This window comes from Hylobates moloch, unplaced genomic scaffold (genome assembly GCF_009828535.3).
Source record: "Hylobates moloch isolate HMO894 unplaced genomic scaffold, HMol_V3 SCAFFOLD_4, whole genome shotgun sequence".
NCBI lineage: Eukaryota > Metazoa > Chordata > Mammalia > Primates > Hylobatidae > Hylobates > Hylobates moloch.
This window is the reverse complement of record NW_026652279.1, coordinates 33,254,813-33,274,652: the sequence shown is the minus strand read 5'-3', so window position 1 is coordinate 33,274,652 and position 19,840 is coordinate 33,254,813. Positions and strand designations below refer to the sequence as shown.

Below are 19,840 nucleotides of genomic sequence, written 5' to 3'. Positions count from 1 at the left end.
CTCCTGACCCCAAGTGATCTGCCCGCCTCAGTCTCCCAAAGTGCTGGGATTACAGGCATGAACCACTGCGCCTGGCCAAAGAGCCAGTATTTTTATTGTGTGTCAGGAGGGAAAGAAGATGGTGTAGATATCAAGTAGTGAAACGAGTAAGGGCTATAAATTGAGTCTTGAGATGTTTGAAGAGTATATATTAATCCTAGTAAAATGCCTCAGAATTGTTTAGACCAACACCGTATAGTAGAACTGTCCAATCTAGTAGCTATGGCTGAGTGACTGTATTTGATACCATGCAATTTCCTTTAAATAGCCACTGGTGGCTAGTAATTGTTATATTGGACAGTTCAGGTTTAAACTAGTTTTCTCAATTTTTTTTCATTATTGTAGCTCTCTTTTACCCCCAAGCCTTTTTAGACCTTTTTTTCCTAATGTCTCCCCTGCTTCAATGAAATTTTAATACTATGGATATACTGTGCATACATTGTGGCTCCTAGAGGACTGCAGATCCATGTTAGTTATCACCTCTGTTAGGAATGTGTGGTCTAGACTAATCAGGGATTGGCATCATAGTGAAGCCTAACCAACTGTTGTTATATTTCTTGGGCAGTTAAAATCACTAAAGGCTAATCATACTTATGATGAGTATTATTCAGAACTGAGGAAGTTTTTGGAGTTTTGGAAGTTTATAAAATGCTCAGTCATCCTGTTTTTCTTCATATGTGACATTCTTAAAGCATCAACCTGTTTTAGTAATGCATAGTACGTGTACAAAGATACAGACATTTAAAGAAATAAAAGGAGCCTAATCCAGCCAGAGGTAGGCAACCAAGAAGTTAAGGCGTCTAGAAGCCATGTTGCTCGCAGAAGAGTTGAGAGAACCAGAGATGTGCAGTTTTGGTGATCGAGAGACTGGGTGTCTCCAAATAATGAGGGATATCGCATGGGAAAAGGATTAGATTGGTACTTTGCTGCCTCACAGAACAAGGCAGGGAGAAGAACTACGCAGAGACAGAATCTAGTTCACTGCATGATTTTTCAGCTAGAATAGTTTGAAGATGGAACACTACATAGGAGTAAGTTAATCATTATTAAAAGTGTTTGGGCAGAAACCAGGTGATGTTTCAGTGTTGTGGACCAAGTATATCGACTAATATGGAGCTGAAATAAAATGACTTAAAGATTCATTGTGGGGCTGGGCACGGTGGCTCATGCCTATAATCCCAGCACTTTGGGAGGCTGAGGCGGGCAGATTACCTGAGGTCGGGAGTTCGAGACCAGCCTGGCCAACATGGTGAAACCCCGTCTCTACTAAAAATACAAAAATTTGCCGGGCGTGGTGGTGGGCATCTGTAATCCCAGCTACTCAGGAGGCTGAAGAATCGCTTGAGCCCAGGAGGCAGAGGTTGCAGTGAGCCGAGATCACGCCACTGCACTCCAGCCTGGGTAACAGAGTAAGACTGTCTCAAAAAAAAAAAAAAAAAAAAAAAGAAGATATTCATTGTGGCTGAGTTTCAGGTGCTTTGGTTTTGTTCTACAGCTGGCCTCATAGAATTGTAACCATAAGAGGTCCATTACCTGATGCATGCAGCAATGCTGAGACACTGGGTTGTAGCAGAGAAAGAGTTGTGTGTGTGTTGGGGTTGCAGGGGGTGTTGGAGACAGGATCTTGCTCTGTTACCCAGACTGGAGTACAGTGGCAAGATCATAGTTCACTGCAGCCTTGAACTCCTAGGCTCAGGAGATTCTCCTGCCTCAGCCTCCTGAGTAGCTGGGACTAGGCACGATACCACGCTTGGCTAATTTTTTATTTTTTGTAAAGACGGGGTCTTGCTATGTTGCCCAGGCTGGTCTCAAAACTCCTGGTCTCCCAAATTGTTGGGATTGCAGGTGTGCCACCGTGCCCAGCTGAGAAAGAGGTTTAATCATAGGGCTACCACATGAGGAGATAGGAGAGAACTGCACATCCATTTCCCTAGGGAGTTTGGGGCTGGGGTTTCTAAGGGTTTTAAGTGGGCTGAAGTGTGGAGATTGTTGATTGGTCAGAGTGCAGAGTGAAGTCATGGGACAGGGAGAGAAGCTGTATTCTCAATGCTGATCATGTTCCTCCATGGGGGTCTTCAAACTGGTTGCTGGAATTGGGGTCTGATATACATTTTAAGCGATCCTTTAATAAAAGCCTTATTCTAATGTCAGAGATGCTGTCTATAGGAACAGTGCGGACACAAATCAATTTTTACACAATCTTATGACCCTGATGTTAGAAATCCTATCTCTAGGAACAATGGGGATGCAAAAGGTCAGACTTGTAGCAACAAAGAAAGGGGCCAAAGTGCAGTCTAATTAATGCTTTGTTGTAACTGTATTTCTATCCAGAACCAGCAGGCCATTTTTGTCAACTCTGTGGAGGCGGTTTCAGAATTGTGTAGATGCCTTTGTCCAGGAAGGAGTTGTGAAGTAGCTAGTTGAATACAGCCACTGAGGTTTCCAGTTTAACACTTACAAAGCTACAGGACACAATCTTGTACTTACCAGCTTATAGAGAACTGAGATGGCCCCTATTTGAAGTAAGAAAGTGTTTGCAGTTTTGTCTGTAGGTCATCCCCAGCACCTAGCTCAGTAATGGACACTTCATGGCACTCAGCAAGTGTTTGAACTGGATTTGGTGTGTTTACCCCCTAGCTCATGGTCAGTGACTACTGCTTCTGAATTAAAAATAGCAACACATGATCAGATTTAAGTGGGGCCCAGAAAGAGGCTGTTAGAGCATAGGATATTTTAGCATGAAGTGGATAGGATCATGAGTGGTAACCCATGTTCTTTGGGCCCATGGCCTATGTGGTCACTGCAAAACAATAAAAATGGAGGCAAGAATTCAAATTAGTATATGGGAGTGAGCCACTTAGTGACCCAGTGCCCGTGTTTCAGTGCTGCTTTGTTTTTCTTCTAACAAAGGGCATTTTTGCCCTTTGTAAAAATTGGGATTGGCCAATTAGGACTTCACAAAGGTCTCCATATCTTCCTCAAATGACAAGGGTCTTATGCTAAATATGAGTCTCCACTGCCATGTTTGTTAACATATGATGCAGTACACCAATGCAGATCACACTGCAGTTTTAGGTAGTATATAGCTGAATGCATAATTTGTATTAGAAATATAACAAGGACATTAGACACGTGTCTGCACTGACATGGATATAGCAAAAATCATGAAGTTAGTGTGAGAGATTACAGTAGTGAGATTTGGAAGATAGAATAATACTTGTTGATTAAGTGCATATTTTTCATTTAAGTTAGAAAAGCCCTCATAACAAAGCCACCCATATTTCATGTGTCAAATGGAATGCTGGGAGCTATCTGTTCATTATCTCATTTGTTGAGGATTCTCATTTTTCACATGGAAGCAGAGGGGCATTTAAGTTCACACAGCTGCCACATGGGGTAGCTCATCCCTGTAATCCCAGCACTTTGGGAGGCCAAGGTGGGAAACAGTGCGTGAACCCAGGAGTTTGAGACCAGCCTGGGCAATGTAGAGAGACCTCATCGCTACCAATAATTTTTTTCAAAAAAGAAAAGCTGGGCATGGTGGTGTGTGCCTATAGTCCCAGCTGTTCAAGAGGCCAAGGGTGGGAGGATCTCTTGAGCCCCGGCAGTCGAGGCTGCAGTGATCATACTCTACTGCACTCCATTCTGGGAAGGAGGGAGAGACCTTGTCTCAAAAAACAAAAAACAGTTCACACAGCTAAATGTATCTGAGGCGGGATTGAAACCCATGGTTGTGGCCGGGCACGGTGGCTCACTGTAATCCCAGCACTTTGGGAGGCCGAGGCACTGAATTACCTGAGGCCAGGAGTTCGAGACCAACCTGGGCAACATGGTGAAACCCGATCTCTACCAAAAATACAAAAATCAGTTGGGTGCGGTGGCACGTGCCTGTAATCCCAGCTCTTCAGGTGGCTGAGACAGGAGAATCCCTTGAACTTGGGAGGCAGAGGTTGCAGTGAGCCAAGATCGCGCCACTGCACTCCAGCCTGGGTGACAGAGCGAGACTCCATCTCAAAAACAAAACCCATGGTTGTGATCCTAAAACCGGAAGGTTGGCTTTCCATTGTCTTGTTTTGGCAATTTCTAACCATCTTTCTTTCCCCAGTGGTCAGTATAATTAGCAGTCTTCCTGAGAATTTGGGAGCATTTCCTTCTGGTTACCTACAATGGGGGCTGTGATCTCAAGTTCCTTAAGCATCTTTGAATGGGACAAAGTAGAACCTGGCCTGCTACCTTGCACATGACTAGCTATGGAGCCTTAGACAAGTTGTGTAAATCTTGAATTCTCAGGAAGAAAATGCCATTTGAGCTCTAGCTGAATGGACAAACACTGCACATGCCAGAACCATTCTCCCTCATGATCCATCCAGGCTGATGCCCACATGGGTGGAGATGCTTGCTGTCTTCGTCCCTGTGCTCTTTTCCCAGCCTCACAAGCAGCGTGCGAGGTCACCTTTGATAGTGCCACATAAGCTCCATGGGCTGGCTCTAAGGGACAGCACTGTGTTCATGGCACAAAGGCCTGCTGTGACCAGTAGTAACAGCAAAAGTGACTGTACCTTCTGATACTTAACCACCCCTTCTTGTGACACACATCAGCATGCCTCTGTTGTCCATAGTAGGCTCTAGTAGGATGCAGGGCTGTCAGCAGAATTTATTGAAACCTGGAAGTGGGGGTGGGGTGGAGGAAGTGCCCAGGCATTCTTTATGTCTTGTATAATCTCTCTAGATTTTGTTTACTCTCTTCAACTGTTTATTACCAAAGGATCACAGGTCACCAAGCATGAGGAAGTACTGTCTATACATTTTAAGTATAAGAGTCCAGGTAACACTGTTGTTGCTGCTTTAGAGAATTCTCCTTGGCCAGAATTGTCAGCCCACCTTTTCTTGCTTAGTGGTACATATGAGGTGTCATAATGGGCAAGAGGCTCAAAGTCTTCATTTGAGTAAGAGAGTGTCTTGTGCTAAGAAGCTGCAGCCCTCAGGGGAGCCTAAAAGAAGGCACTCTCACAGAGGCAGTGACCCGAAAATGTATATCTAAACAAAGACAGACTGGCATTCTCCATCATTTCTTCCTTGGCCTCTGGGCATGTCCACTCTCCCTGCACTATTGTTTACCAAGCCCTTGCACCACAGGCACTACTGGGATTAGGAATTTGGGGATGAAGGAGAGAATACCTTCAAGGAGAATTTATCCCCCACCCCCCCTGCCCCCCACAAACACACACCTCCCACCTGCCCTATCCTCCTCCTGCCCTATCCCCACTTGGATGAGAGGCAGAGACCCAGGTAGTCACGATTCAAGTATGCTTTTTAAAAAGGCGTCCGGGCCCCAGGTGCTCTTGGATTTGAGGGAGTGGTGTCCAGGAAGACAGGCTTTCAACACTGCCTAGACCTCACCTGCCCCCTCCAGATGAGCAGGCTCCTGGGCAGAAAGGGCATTACATTAGGGGGTGAGGTGGGACCCTGTGGGAAGAATGGCAAGCCCACTTGAGACAAGCCACGTGGTGGCTGGGAACGAGGTGTATTCTGGAGAAGGACTGTAAGGGTAGACTAGATATCTCCCTCACCTGGCTGCTTTTATGTGCCCACTCAGGCCTCTAGCCTTGGTGGATCTATGCCTTCGGGCCTTGTTCCTGCATCCCAACTGTCTCATTGGCCTGCCAAGATAACTTACTGCGCCACCCCCCTGATGCTTAGCTGCTCTCTGTACCTGACCCATCAATCTTGCTCTTTCTCATTCCAGTCATTTAACATTTTCCAACATGCTTTCTGGGAACTTCTCTGAAGCTTGTTAAGGGATTGATAACCAGTAAAATGTTTTGACCAGTTATTTTTAACATGCTGAACACTTCTTTTTAGGCATTGCACGTTCAGCTGTTTAGTTTTGCCTTTGAAAACATTATTTCTAGGGCCGGGCGCGGTGGCTCAAGCCTGTAATCCCAGCACTTTGGGAGGCCGAGGCGGGCGGATCACAAGGTCAGGAGATCGAGACCATCCTGGCTAACACGGTGAAACCCCGTCTCTACTAAAAATACAAAAAAAAATTAGCCGGGCGTGTTGGTGGGTGCCTGTAGTCCCAGCTACTCGGGAGGCTGAGGCAGGAGAATGGCGTGAACCCGGGAGGCGGAGCTTGCAGTGAGCCGAGATCGCGCCACTGCACTCCAGCCTGGGGGACAGAGAAAGACTCCGTCTCAAAAAAAAAAAAAAGAAAGAAAACGTTATTTCTGCTTGTAGTGCTCTCTCCTTTGCTGTACTTTGCCATGATTATGTCATCTGGGCCACCAGACAGCAGACCTCTAGATGGCGGGTCCAGCCATCTCTTCTCTTTTGCTTTCCGTGTCTGGTGAATGCACACAACATTCCCAATTTAGCACAGGCATCTAGATAGACTTCAGCCATAAAATCCTAGCACAAACTAGTATTCCCTCAGTTAACAGTGAAGCTTAAATATAACTAAATACCACTGTATCTTTAAAAATAGACTTGGTTGAGAGTCACCTCAAACTTAGCATGTCTAAAATCAAACACAATTCCTCCCCAAGAAACATCTCACTGTTTTCCAGACTTCCCTGATCTAAGAAATCCTCTTGGTCCCATGAGACATAAACACAGGTGACTTCCTTGACGTTTTCCCTCATTTCCCATACCCATCCCAATCCAATCCATCACTAGATGCCATCCACCTTTACTTTGTCCCCATTCCCTTCTGCTTTCACACTGGTCTAGTGCAGTCCTCTCTTGCCTGAAGGTGGCGCGGCATCCTCACTGTCCACCTCAGGGTCTCCTCCCCTCCCCACTGCAGGCAGGCAAGGCGCTGGCTCTGCAGGATGAACACTGCTGCTTAGAAATCTCCACAAGTCAGGCTTCTCATTACTTTGTGGTTTTGGGACCTTAGTACGGCCCTTTGTGTCCTGCATGATCAGGTCCAGGCACCTCATTTTCATATCCCCCTCCAAGTAAAGGCCTTGCATGTGCTGTTCTTTGAGGAAAACTGTTTGCTCCCTTTTCCCCCTTCACATCCAGGTTCAGTTCTTCCCAGAGGAATCCTTCCCTAATTCTCCCAACTAAGGTAATTACCCTTAAAGTAAACTTAACACGTCTTGATCACAGTAGTATTTTACTTTTCGCATTTCGTATGATTTCTCCTTATAGTCTCGTATCTACTTTTTTTTCACCACCTGGCTATTTTTTTTTTTTTTTTTTTTTTTTTTTTTTTTTGAGACGGATCTCCCTGTCCCCAGGCTGGATCATGGCCGCCTCCCGGGTTCACGCCATTCTCCTGGCTCAGCCTCTCCGAGTAGCTGGGACTACAGGCGCCCGCCACTACGCCCGGCTAATTTTTTTTGTATTTTTAGTAGAGACGGGGTTTCACCATGGTCTCGATCTCCTGACCTCGTGATCCGCCCGCCTCGGCCTCCCAAAGTGCTGGGATTACAAGCGTGAGCCACCGCGTAATTTTTTGTATTTTTAGTAGAGACGGGGTTTCACCGTGGTCTCGATCTCCTGACCTCGTGATCCGCCCGCCTCGGCCTCCCAATCGTATCTACTTTTGCCCTTGGTATATGTTTGATTAATATAGTAAAATTAATAACACAATGATTAGTAGTCCTGGGGCTTAAGAGTTCTATTCATGGCATGATTTTTTTTTTTTTTTTTTTGAGACAGTCTCGCTCTGTCGCCCAGGCTGGAGTACAGTGATGCAATCCCAGCTCACTGAAATTTCTACCTCCCAGGTTCTAGTGAGTCTCCTGCCTCAGCCTCCCTGGTAGCTGGGATTACCAAATATTGGAGTAGAGCTTCTTAACTCTGTAGAAGAGAGAACAGAATTAAATGTTGGCATCTGGGCACAGTGGTGCATACCTATAGTCCCAGCCACTCAGGAGGCTGAGGCGGGAGGATCACTTGATCCACAGGAGTTCTGGGTTTTAGGGCATTATGCCAATTGGGTGTCGGCATTAACTTCGGCATCAGTAGAGGGACCCCTCAGAAGCAGGAGATCACCAGGTTGCCCAAGGAGGGTGAACCGGCCCAGGTTGCGAATAGAGCAGATCAAACATCTCTCCTACGCTGATCAGTAGTGGGATTGCACCTGTAAAAAGCCACTGCACTCCAACCTGGACAACATAGTGAAACCTGTCTCTTGAAAATAAAAAAATTAAAAGAATTTTTTAGGCTGGGCACAGTGGCTTATGCCTGTAATCCCAGCACTTTGGGAGGCTGAGCCAGGCAGATCACTTGAATTCAGGAGTTTGAGACCAGCCTGGCCAAAATGGTGAAACCCCATCGCTACTAAAAATACAAAAAGGCGTGGTGGCTGGCACCTGTAGTCCTAGCTATTTGGGAGGCTGAGGCAGAGTTGCTTGAACCCTGGAGGGGGAAGTTGCAGTGAACAGAGATCGCGCCACTGTACTCCAGCCTGGACGACAGAGCAAGACTGTCTCAAAAAAAAAAAAAAAAAAAATTCTTTAAGATATTTGGTCAGCTCCTTGATGTGCTTCTCTCACTAGATATTTTCATTGTAATGAAAATGTTTATTCTGCCCCCTAGATCCTTACTGTTTCTTTTCGAAGGCTTCTGTCTTTTCCTGCTGAGTTTCCGCCTAGAGGTGGTAATTCTAAATGGAACAACAGACTGACAGCCTACTTCCCGAGTGCCCCCAAATGACTTCATTATTTCACAGAAATGGCTTGGCCAGAGCCATCCACTCATCCCCTTCCTTCTTCCTTGTCAGACTACTGGTCTTTCTATTCCTGCCCCCTCCCCAGAATGAGTATTTTTAGAAACCAAGTGACTGCTGATGAGCTTCTTTTTCTTCATCTGTTAAATGGGAATTATTGTAGCCCTATAGGCTTGGTTTATTGCAGGAGTAAACAAATTGCCCCAGGAAAGTCTGTAGTACAGTGCCCGGCACAAAGCGCATTCAGTAAGTGGTAGTGATGTCTTGCTGTTTCAGGGGGTCTTCACTATTCAGGCCCTAATTAGATTCCTCAGTTTGGGAAGTTGAGAAGAGTCTGCCTACAACAGATACTGCTGTTCTGCTTGATGCCCAGTGCAGTAGTACTATGTGACTTTTGATGCCTTTCTAGTCTCTCCTCATGACCTTCTCCAAAACTTTATGAGCAAATATTGCTTGCCTACTTCACTCTGAGCCTTGAAGTCTATCAGTTTTGAGGGCAGGATGACTGCTGGGTCTTCTCTCATGGTCATATACAGAGCATGAAGTCTTGGAAGAAAATGAGATGGAGAGAGAGACATTTACCCATGTTCCGTGCTGGTGAAAGTGTGGAATGTTACTTTGGAATCTACTCAGAAGCCTGCTACTTCTGAACTCTGTATCCCTATGATACTTCCTTCCCAGTGCTATATTTAGATCATATGTGCAATAAGTCACATTCTAGTAGGCAGGGTAGGCAAAGACCATCAGCAGACTGAGAGGCACATGGATGAAATGTATTCTACTAATCCAAGAAATGCTGAGTGATTAAAACATTTGTGAGTCTGATCAGATTATGCTGACAGAGTATATATGTAGGTTCATCTCATCATAATTGAAAACAATGCATACTTAGAAGCAAGGGAAATTTTGAGATTATCCATATGCTGAATATCATGCAACCTTAATGTTAATAACATGGGAAGATATTTAATATAGAAAAAGCAAGATGCAAAGTTATACATGGTATATAACCTCAACCATTTGAAGGAAAACTAGAAAGACATATACTCTAATACTAATAGTGATTGCTTCTGGGAGATGGAATTGTCAGTAGCTTTTTGTCTTCATTCTTTCGTACCTTCCTGAGTTTTGTTTGATACCATAATTAGGGTGGGAACAGTGCAGGGGAGCAGAAAAGCCAACTGTGATTAGGACCCAGCTGTTGCAGGCAGGCAACTTGGAAACACCAAGCAACTAAAAATGTTAGCAAACTGTAGAACATTCATTGGTTTAACTATCATGGCTTTGTTGAAACTTTAGCATTTGTTCAAATACCTAGTGCTGTCATTATAGTTTTGGATGGGGCACAACATGTAAATCAGAACAGTAGTTGTAGACTCTTCACATCAGTGGTTTCCAAACTTGGTGTGTGTGCCTGAATTGCCATAAAAGACTTGTTAAAAGTCCCAGCCCTCACGAGCCAGAATCCTCCTTTGGGTGAGAGCTGGTACTGCAAAATGGCATGGTAGGACCTGGGCTGACACTCCTGGTAATTCCAGCTCTGCCACTTAGTTGCTGTCTGACCGTGGATGTGATAAACACCTGGTTCAGTTTCATCTCCTGCATTTTACACTGTTGTTTTGATGGCTTTGCAGATATAGTAATCCTCTTTATCTGCAGTCAGTCGTGGTCTGAAAATATTAAATGGGAAATTATAGAAATAGTATTCTTAAGTTTCTGTTTGTCTGCTTTTTGAGACAGAGAGTTGTTCTGTCACCCAGGCTGGAGGGCAGTGGAGTGATCATAGCTCACTGGAGCCTTAAACTCCTGGGCTCAAGCCATCTTCCCACCTCGGCCTGCCGAGTAACTGGGACTTACAGGAGTGTACCACCATGCCCAGGTAATATATTAGTATTTTGTAGAGACTGGGTCTCAATACGTTGCCCAGGTTGGTCTCAAACTCCTGGCCTTAAGCAGTCTTCCTGCCTCAGCCTCCTAGAGTTCTGGGATTACAGGCATGAGCCACTGCACCCTGCCATAAGTTTTAAATTGCGTGCTGTTTGGATTAGCTTGATGAAAGCTTGTGCTATCCCACCCAGGAAGTGAATCATCGCTTTGTCCAGGGTTTCTACACCATAGATGCTACCTGCCCGTTAGTCACTTAGTAGCTGTCTTGGTTATCACATCGATGTTGCAATGCTTGTGTTCAAGTAACTCATAATTGACTTAATAATGGTCCCAAAGCACAAGATGCTGGCAATTTGATTATGCCACAGAGAAGCTCTTGAAGTGAAAAGGTAAAAATTGTTGACTTAATAAGGAAAGTGAAAAAATCATATGCCGAGGTTGCTAAAATTTGTGAGAACATATTTTCTATCCTTGAAATTGTGAAGAAGGAAAAAGAAAATCGTGCTAATTTTGCTGTGACACCTCATACTGCAAAAGGTAAAAGCCACGGTGTATGATGAGTGCTTACTTACAATGGAAAAAGCATTAAATTTGTAGGTGGAAAACATGAACATCATCAATGTGTCCTGACGGATGACAAGTTTGGTACTTGCTGTGTTTCAGGCATTCACTGGCGGTCTTGGGGCCTATCCCCTATGGATAAGTAGGGACTACTATACTTTGCTTTCAATTCCTGCAACACCATAAAGCCTTCACCTCCACGTGAGTTATTATCCTACCTGCAAGAATTCAGACTTTGGAATTGCTAACTGACCCCCAACTTCCTAGCCCTTCCCTGCTGTCCTCATTTTCACCATAGCAGTCCTTTGCCCTTCCCCTAGGTACCCCCTGTGCATTCCTGGTTAATCTCTTTCTGACCACTGACCTCTGCCCACCCAAGCCCTTGAACAATATTTTTCTTGATCTTTTTACCTGCTGGTGTTTCCTTATTTTGTCTGCTTATGTGGCCATTTGGCTTCTCTGTGGCATAGATGAAGAAGGTGATGACTGCAGGCGAATAAAGGAAGATGCCGGCTTTTGATTTGTTATGAGAAACTTGTACTTGAAGGAAAGAATTGTTTCATCGTTCAAATACTGATACGAATACTGGTAGTTTCGCTCTGAGGAGCTTCTTCCGATGCACACTGGTGAGGTTTGGTTTGGTGGCAGAAGGAAAGAAATGTGTTATGAATATACCTTATTCTAGAAAGTTTTTAGAGGATATTAATATATACATGGATTAATGGATGTTATCTAAAATGCTTTCCTTGAAGGACCAGGTCTCAGAGATCTTATGTAACTCTTTCTTCCTTTCTACTCTGCCGGCTGCAGATTCTCCTGTGAGAGGAAGTGGTCGGTGCTTTGGAGAACTGTTTTCCAGTTAGAAATTTCAAACTTTGTAGCCTTTTTTTTTTACTTCATTTCGCTCTGTTGCCCAGGCTGGAGCGCAGTGATGCGATCTCGGCTCACTGCAACCTCTGCCTCCCAGGTTCAAGTGATTCTCCTGCCTCAGCCTCCCGAGTAGCTGGTATTACAGGTGTGTTTCACCATACCCAGCTAATTTTTATATTTTCAGTAGAGATGGGTTTTTACCATGCTGGCCAGGCTGGTCTCGAACTCTTGATCTCAAGTGATCTGCCCGCCTCAGCCTCTCAGAGTGCTAGGATTACAGGCATGAGTCACCATGCCTGGCCGTAGGCTTTTAAAAAATAATTTCAGTCTTCAGAAATCCATGAAGATGGAAATAGAAATTGATAACAAAAGCAGAAATTGCTGGTGGACATTTTGAAGCTAGCTCTGCTTGGGCAGCTTCTTGTAGCAAAAGTTGCATTTAGTGTGTTTTGTTCCTGGCTTTTTTTTTTTTTTTTTTTTTTTGAGATGGAGTTTCACTCTTGTTGCCCAGGCTAGAGCACAGTGGTGCGATCTCGGCTCACTGTAGCCTCCACCTCCCAGGTTCAAGCGATTCTCCTGCCTCAGCCTCCCAGGTAGCTGAGATTACAAGCACATGCCACCATGCGCAGCTTAATTTTTGTATTTTTAGTACAGATGGGGTTTCGCCATGTTGGTCAGGATGGATTTCTCAGTCTCTTGACCTCGTGATCCACCTACCTCAGCCTCCCAAAATGCTGGGATTACAGGCATGAGCCACCGCGCCTGGCCCCTGGCTCTTTTCTAGAAACAAGTGTCCCATTCTTGATCCGGGAGAACATTAAGTACAAAAATACACCTTTTAACTTTTGCCAGTTTAAAGCCATCAATGTCCTGGTGAAAGAAGATGTGGAATTCTTAGGATCGGCTGTTTAGTACCATTTGCAACAACTCTGACATGCTTAGCAAGCCCTGAGTGAAGATGAAAACCTGCATTTAAGTATAATTTGTCTTACATGATGAATGCAGATTTTTGTCATTGGAAATTGATTTTAAAAAATCAACAGATTAACATTTTTGTCCAAAGTGGAGGTGGCTGTTTGAGTGTAAAGGTAATGTGCTCCTCTAAGAGTCACAGTTAAGTATAAGGAAACAAAAACATCTGTAATCCCACCACATGGAACAACTTGCTAATATTTGTGTGTATTCCTTTCTGCTTCATGTGTAACCATTTTTACATTTAAATCTTTACTCCTTTGGGAATCTCTTGGAAGAGGAGATGTAGAGATCTTAATTCTCACCAAAATTTTTCTGGCTCTTATCATTTAGTGAATTGTTCATCTTTTTGCCACTGAATTTTATAATGCCATATTTGTCAAAATTGTTCATTTCTGGTGTCTCTTTCCTTGATCGGTTTAGTCCTATTCCAGCACCCCACTGTTAATAATGTATTTTTATAACATGCTTTTCAAGACTGTAAAGGCAAGTCTCTTGTCATTAATGTTTTAGGGGAAGGGACATTTCTTGTGTATTTATTTATTTTTATGAATAAAAACGGAATTGTTTAATTAAATTCTCCCCAGCCTCCCTTCCCCACCTCAAAACAAAAAACAAACAAACAGTCTATTCAGATTCTTTTTTTCTCTGTAAAATTATTTTTCTCATTTAGGTCCTGTACCCCTGCTAACCACTGTAATAGTGATTGTTGTATAAATTGGAAAAATCTTTCAGGAAAGTGAATTAGCAAAAATCATGAAAACTTTTTTTTTTTTTTTAAGACAATTTTGCTTTTGTTGCCCAGGCTGGAGTGCAGTGGTGTGATCTCAGCTCACTGAAACCTCCGCCTCCTGAGTTCAAGCGATTCTCCTGCATCAGCCTTTCTGGTAGTTGGGATTCGTTGCCCACCACCACGACCAGCTAATTTTTTGTATTTTTTGTAGAGACAGGGTTTTACCATGTTGGCCAGGCTGGTCTCGAACTCCTGGCCTCAGGTGATTCACCCTCCTCGGCCTCCCAAAGTGCTGGGATTATAGGCGTGAGCCACCGTGCCTGGCCAAAACTTTGCTTTGGGCTCCAGTAATCCCATCCCTAAACAGAATCTGAGAGTTAAGAGTTGACAAAATCCTTTCCTTGCATGAGAATTTGACCTTTGTTTAACCTTCTAGCTCTGTTTCCCTGGGAGCTAGTTAAGGCAGAACATAACATTTGTTTCTGGGCATGGTCCTTATGGTAAAATGTCCCCTGGTTGGTAAATTACATTTGGATGGGAAAGAGCCATGGATACCTGATGGGCCACCCAGGCTTTTGTTTCATGGAACACAGTGACTCTGCTGGGCATGTCCTTATGGGGAGCCTAAGGAGCTGTCGAAAGAGATACTTGCACACCCAAGATTGAGCGTTCTAAGTCAAGATATTGAGTCGGCACAGTCTCCCTGTGCCTGAGCCATCTTCTGTATGGACTCTTGCAAGAACTTCTGCTGCTGATGACCTGCCACTGCCCTGCCTGCCAGCTTTGTCTGTCCCAGTCTTTCTCAGTGGACTTGTGCCAAATGTGGCCTGTGATAGTCTTATGAGTTAGAATCTAGAAAGATGTACCCACCCCTCAACCCTCACACAGGTGTTGCTGTATCTCAAGGAAGTAATCCCGTAGATTACAGCATTTTTTCCAAATTTTTGTTATATTAAATAAAGAGCAGGAATGGCTATTTAAATGCTTAATTCACTCAGAGGAATATTAGACATTAAGACGTAAGGTGGCCTCACAGTCACTGCTTTGTGACACGTGTGGGTAGAGACTCAAAGGGAAAGAAACAAACATGAATTCTGTCATGTGGGAGTGTGGAGGTTGAAGTGTATTTCCTGTTTTTTTTCTTTTTAATATTATTAAACAACATTGGTACACCAGTGAAACCTATTAATAAAGCAAGTTATGCAAATCCCTCTTCCCATTCTCAAAATCAGTCACTTTCATAAATATTCTCCAAATATCTTTGCAGATCCTTTTATCATCTTTTTATCTCTTTTCTTTTTTTCCCTTTTTGAAAAAGAGTCTTGCTCTGTCTCCCAGGCTGGAGTGCAGTGGCGTGATCTCGGCTCACTGCAACCTCTGCCTCCTGGATTTAACTGATTCTCCTGCCTCAGCCTCCCGAGTAGCTGGGACTACAGGTGCGCACCACCACACCTGGCTATTTTTTTGTGTATTTAGTAGAGACGGAGTTTCACTATGTTGGCCAGGGTGGTCTTAAACTGCTGACCTCAAGTGATCCACCTGCCTCAGCCTCTCAAAGTGGTGGCATTACAGGTGTGAGCCACCACACCCAGCCTTTTTTTCCCTTCCCCACCACTCACTGTAACCTCTGCCTCCTGTGGGTTCAAGAGATTCTCCTGCCCCAGTCTCCCAAGTAGCTGGAATTACAGGCACCCACTGAGCTAATATTTATTTATTTATTTATTTATTTATTTATTTATTTATTTATTTATTTATTTATTTATTGAGACAGTGTCTCGCACTGTCACCCAGGCTGGAGTGCAGTGGCGTGATCTCGGCTGACTGCAACCTCCGCCTCCCGGGTACAAACGATTCTCCTTCCTCAGCCTCTTGAGTAGCTGGGATTACAGGCGCATGCCACCATGCCTGGCTAATTTTGTTTTGTTTTTTGTTTTTTTGAGACGGAGTCTCGTTCTGTCACCTAGGCTGGAGTGCAGTGGCACAATCTCGGCTCACTGCAACCTCCGCCTCCTGGGTTCAAGCCATTCTCCTGCCTCAGCCTCCTGAGTAGCTGGGACTACAGGTGCGTGCCACCACGCCCAGCTAATTTTTCATATTTTTAGTAGAGACGGGGTTTCACCATGTTAGCCAGGCTGGTCTCGATCTCCTGATCTCATGATCCACCCACCTCGGCCTCCCAAAGTGCTGGGATTATAGGCATGAGCCACCGTGCCCAGCAATTTTTGTATTTTTAGTAGAGACAGGGTTTCATCATGTTAGCCAGGCTGGTCTTGAACTCCTGACCTTGTGATCCACCCGCCCGGGCCTCCCAAAGTGCTGTTATTACAGGCATGAGCCACCACGCCCAGCCTTTTCTATTTTTAGTAGAGACGGGGTTTCACCATGTTGGCCAGGCTGGTCTCGAACTCCTGACCTCATGATTTGCCCACCTCGGCCTCCCCTTCTTTCTATTTGAAACTTGCCCCCACTATCATCATCTGATCTCTATCTTGAAATGTGATACCAGACCTTAGAGTGTGACATTTAAACTTTGACCAGTCAAAGTGGTCCCTGGGGAGAAAGGTAGGGGAATAGTGGGGCTCCACATATAATGGATAGTTTGGGGTATACCTCTCAGTGCTGATTATGATGGAAGACAGAACTCCAAGTCATCTTATACTGCCCCTAACTAGCACTAGTCAAGAACTTCCTAGATGAATGCTGGTGAGCTGAGATACACCGTCTTCACAGTCCAGCCATGGGCATGAGGCTTTTGGCAGAGAAACAGCTTGACCCTCTGCATAGGTCATGGGACCTGGGGTGTGTGCCTAGCAAATCATCCTCTAGTCTGGCTCCTATTCCCATACTGTTCTTGTAGCCAGAAACAGACTCTGAAGCCATCGAAGATGGTCACTTTCAGGAGCATAGGCCTTGTTAGCAAATCCTGCCCTGTAGGACAGTAGTCAGGTCTGGTATTTCCTTTTAGTTAGTGGTCTTGGGTGTAATATCATCTGTTGAGAAAGAGAACAATTGACAGCCAAGCATCTGGAAAGAGGGGGATAGCTGGATTACCTTGCCTAGGAGCTATAACCTGCTGCTTCTCTCACTGTCTTCTGGACTCTGTTCTGTTACTCATCTCTGTATTTGGCATATCTTAAGATGGTAGCTAATCATTTACTAATCATCTACTGTATTCTAGTCACTGTCCTGAGCATTTTATTCATTCAGTCTTCACAGCATTCTTAAGACATAAGAGCCATCATCGCTATATTCCCTATTCCAACAGAGAAATTAAATGACTGGCTCAAGGTCATATAGCTGAATTAATAAGCGGCAAAACCAGAATAGAAATCCCTGTGGCCTGGGTTCATATCTGCTGCTTAAGTCACTCCCACTGTAGGCACTGCTGTCAGCCTTGCCTTCAAAAGATAGGTGGTTAAAGAGGAAACTAACAAGTAGTTCTTCTGAGTCCCATTCATTTTCTGGAAGTCACTGAGTCATACCCTGGCAAATGAGAGGCAATTACGGCAGGAGCCCTGTCTTGATGAGTAGATAGACCATGCTGTGGCAAGTCCTGGAAGACAGTTGAGCAGAGATCAGGCATTTTTCACATCTTCTGGTCATGAGTAGACAAGGCTGCCTGAAAGATCTTCTGGAAAAGAGTAGTCCCTAGAGCTGCAGAGTCAAGTATTCAGACGGTACCCAACATTTAATAAATTTCTACTTGGCGTTGAGCATACAGTGGGGAGTAAAACTGTCTTCATGGAGATTATTAGAAAAGGGACAGATTAATATAGTACATAAAAATGTCAATTAGGGGTAAGTGCTCTGAAGAAAAAGCAAGCAGAGTAACGGGCTAGAGAGCAAATGAGGGGTTATGCTGCTTTAGATAAAGCGGTCACGTCTTTGAGAAAGTGATACTGAAGCAGCAACCTGAATGAAGCAAGGACCAAGCTGTTGAGTAAGTTGGAGCATTAGTTCAAATTGCCGATCCATTCAATTGATCCACCACCCAAGCGAGAGAATACATTCTCTCCAACAGCTTGCAGGGGCAGGATGGCCCTGCTGTGCTGTTCTGCCTAGCTCTTGGGTCCAGAGTTCTGGTGAGTGATACTGTTCTTTGTCAGGGCCCCCTGGGTGGAAAGAAGATAACTAGCAGGAAGGTTCAGGGCCCTGCACTGTTGGGGCTGCTCAGACATTTGTGCAAGGGAGGTGTTTTGCCTTGGTGTTTCCATCATACTCACAGTGATTTCTCCTTTTCCCCCTTTAGTTTGAAGGATGACCTCTAGGAAGAAAGTATTGCTGAAGGTTATCATCCTGGGAGATTCTGGGTAAGTTTCTCATGAATTTGAGCTAACAGATTGGCTCAGAGCCAAGCCTCTCTGCTGCAGAGCCCACACTGTCCGTGCTGCCACTTCCTGCTTTCATAGTGAGGCTTAGGGCCTTACATGTTTCCCTCGGTGGCAGAAATTTAGATGATCCCTTGTTATATAACCTTTTGTTTTCTGGTTTTTAGCATGATTTTTATGGGGAACGGGTGGGTATTTGAACTCAACTAAGGATAGGCATTTTCATAGAATCCCTTTTCTCCAAGCCGGCCAGGCTGGGGAGTCTTCCTTACGTAGATGTATTGCCATTGGCATCTGGCCTAGCAGATGTGCATTCTAAGTGCACCATACAGTATCCTCCTACTGCTGTGCCTGCTTCAGATCTATCTGCAAAAGAGCCTGGGACGGCAGAACTGGGTTCTGATTCTAGATGTGCCACTAACCATGTAGCTAACTCTAATGGCTCTTAAGATTCTGTGGTAGGTTGGGTGAGGTGGCTTATGCCCGTAATCCCAGTGCTTTGGAGGCTGAGGGGAGGATTGCTTGAGCCCAGGAGTTTGAGACCTGTCTCTACAAAAAAATTTAGCCAGGTGCCGTACCTGTAGTTCCAGCTGCTGGGGAGGCAGAGGCGAGAGGATGGCTTGAGCCCAGGAGTTTGAGGCTGTAGCAAGCTATGATCATGCCGTTGCACTGAAGCCCGTGTGACAGAGCAAGACCCCAACTCTTAAAATAAAAAGATTCTGTGGTAGGCTTTTCAGACTTGGCATCTGAAGGGACCCATGAAAGCTTTGACTCATTGGAAGCTTATGTATTTTTTAAAATAACAACAATAGCAAATGCAGGTATGCTTCTTTATTCCAAAGTCCCCTGCCCTTCCTTTGAAAAGCCAGAGGTTTTTCTGTCTTGATTGGCTTATTTGAATCACCTGAAGAACCTTTTTTTGTATGTGTGTGAGAGACAGGGTCTCGCTCTGTTGCCCAGACTAGAGTGAATGGTGCAGTCACAGCTCACTGCAGCCTCAACCTCCTGGGCTTAAGCCATCCTCCCACCTCAGCCTCCAGAGTAGCTGGGACCACAAGTATGTGCTACCACTCCTGGTTAAATTTTTGTATTTTTTGTAGAGACAGGGTTTCACCATGTTGCCCAGGCTGGTCTCAAACTCCTGGGCTCAAGCAATCCATTCGTCTCGACCTCCCAAAGTGCTGGGATTATAGGCTTGAGCCACCATGCCCAGACTTTGAAGAACCTTTTATTCACTAGCATTTGCCCAGTCCCAGACCAATGGGCTAGGGCCTAGATTTGTGCTCTGTCTCCTACCCCGCAACTCCATCCCCATCGGGATGGAAAGATAGTGCTTTTAGGCCTGCCTTCCCCAAACTTGTGCAAAAAGTCTCACCAAGCCCTTGTTCGATTGCAGGTTTTGCCACCTCTCCTCTTGTAGATTCTGGCTCAGATGGTCTGGGTTGGAAAACACTGCCTTAGGCTGTCTAGGTACCTCCAGGTTCTTTAACACAAATATGAACATGTTCTTTGGGGCCAAGAAAGGTGATATCACTGGCTATGGGGGAAGGTTTTTGTATTATCTTTAGGTTACCTTAACCTCATCACACAGAAATCACACGTTGTCTCTTGCTGAGTTTTCTTACTGGAAAACATATTTGGAGGAGCATTCTTTGAGGTAGATTTGTTTTGGTGATATATTGGTGCTTTTTCTGCTTCAGATTTTAAACTTTAAAGCAGCAAATTGTCTGAGTGGTGTATGTCTGCCCAAAGCCAAGGTTTTCCTCCTGG

At 44.8% G+C, this 19,840-nt stretch overlaps 1 protein-coding gene across 2 annotated transcripts in view; it reads left to right on the top strand.

Moving 5' to 3' along the window:
- The window catches only part of RAB7A (RAB7A, member RAS oncogene family), an 86,447-nt gene that overhangs the window by 49,340 nt on the left and 17,267 nt on the right, over positions 1-19,840 (top strand). For both annotated transcript variants that reach the window (XM_032149862.2, XM_032149864.2), the window contains exon 2: positions 17,992-18,052. In XM_032149862.2, the coding sequence (XP_032005753.1) occupies positions 18,000-18,052 (53 nt within the window). In that variant the 5' untranslated portion in view covers positions 17,992-17,999. The remainder of the gene's footprint in view (positions 1-17,991; positions 18,053-19,840) is intronic.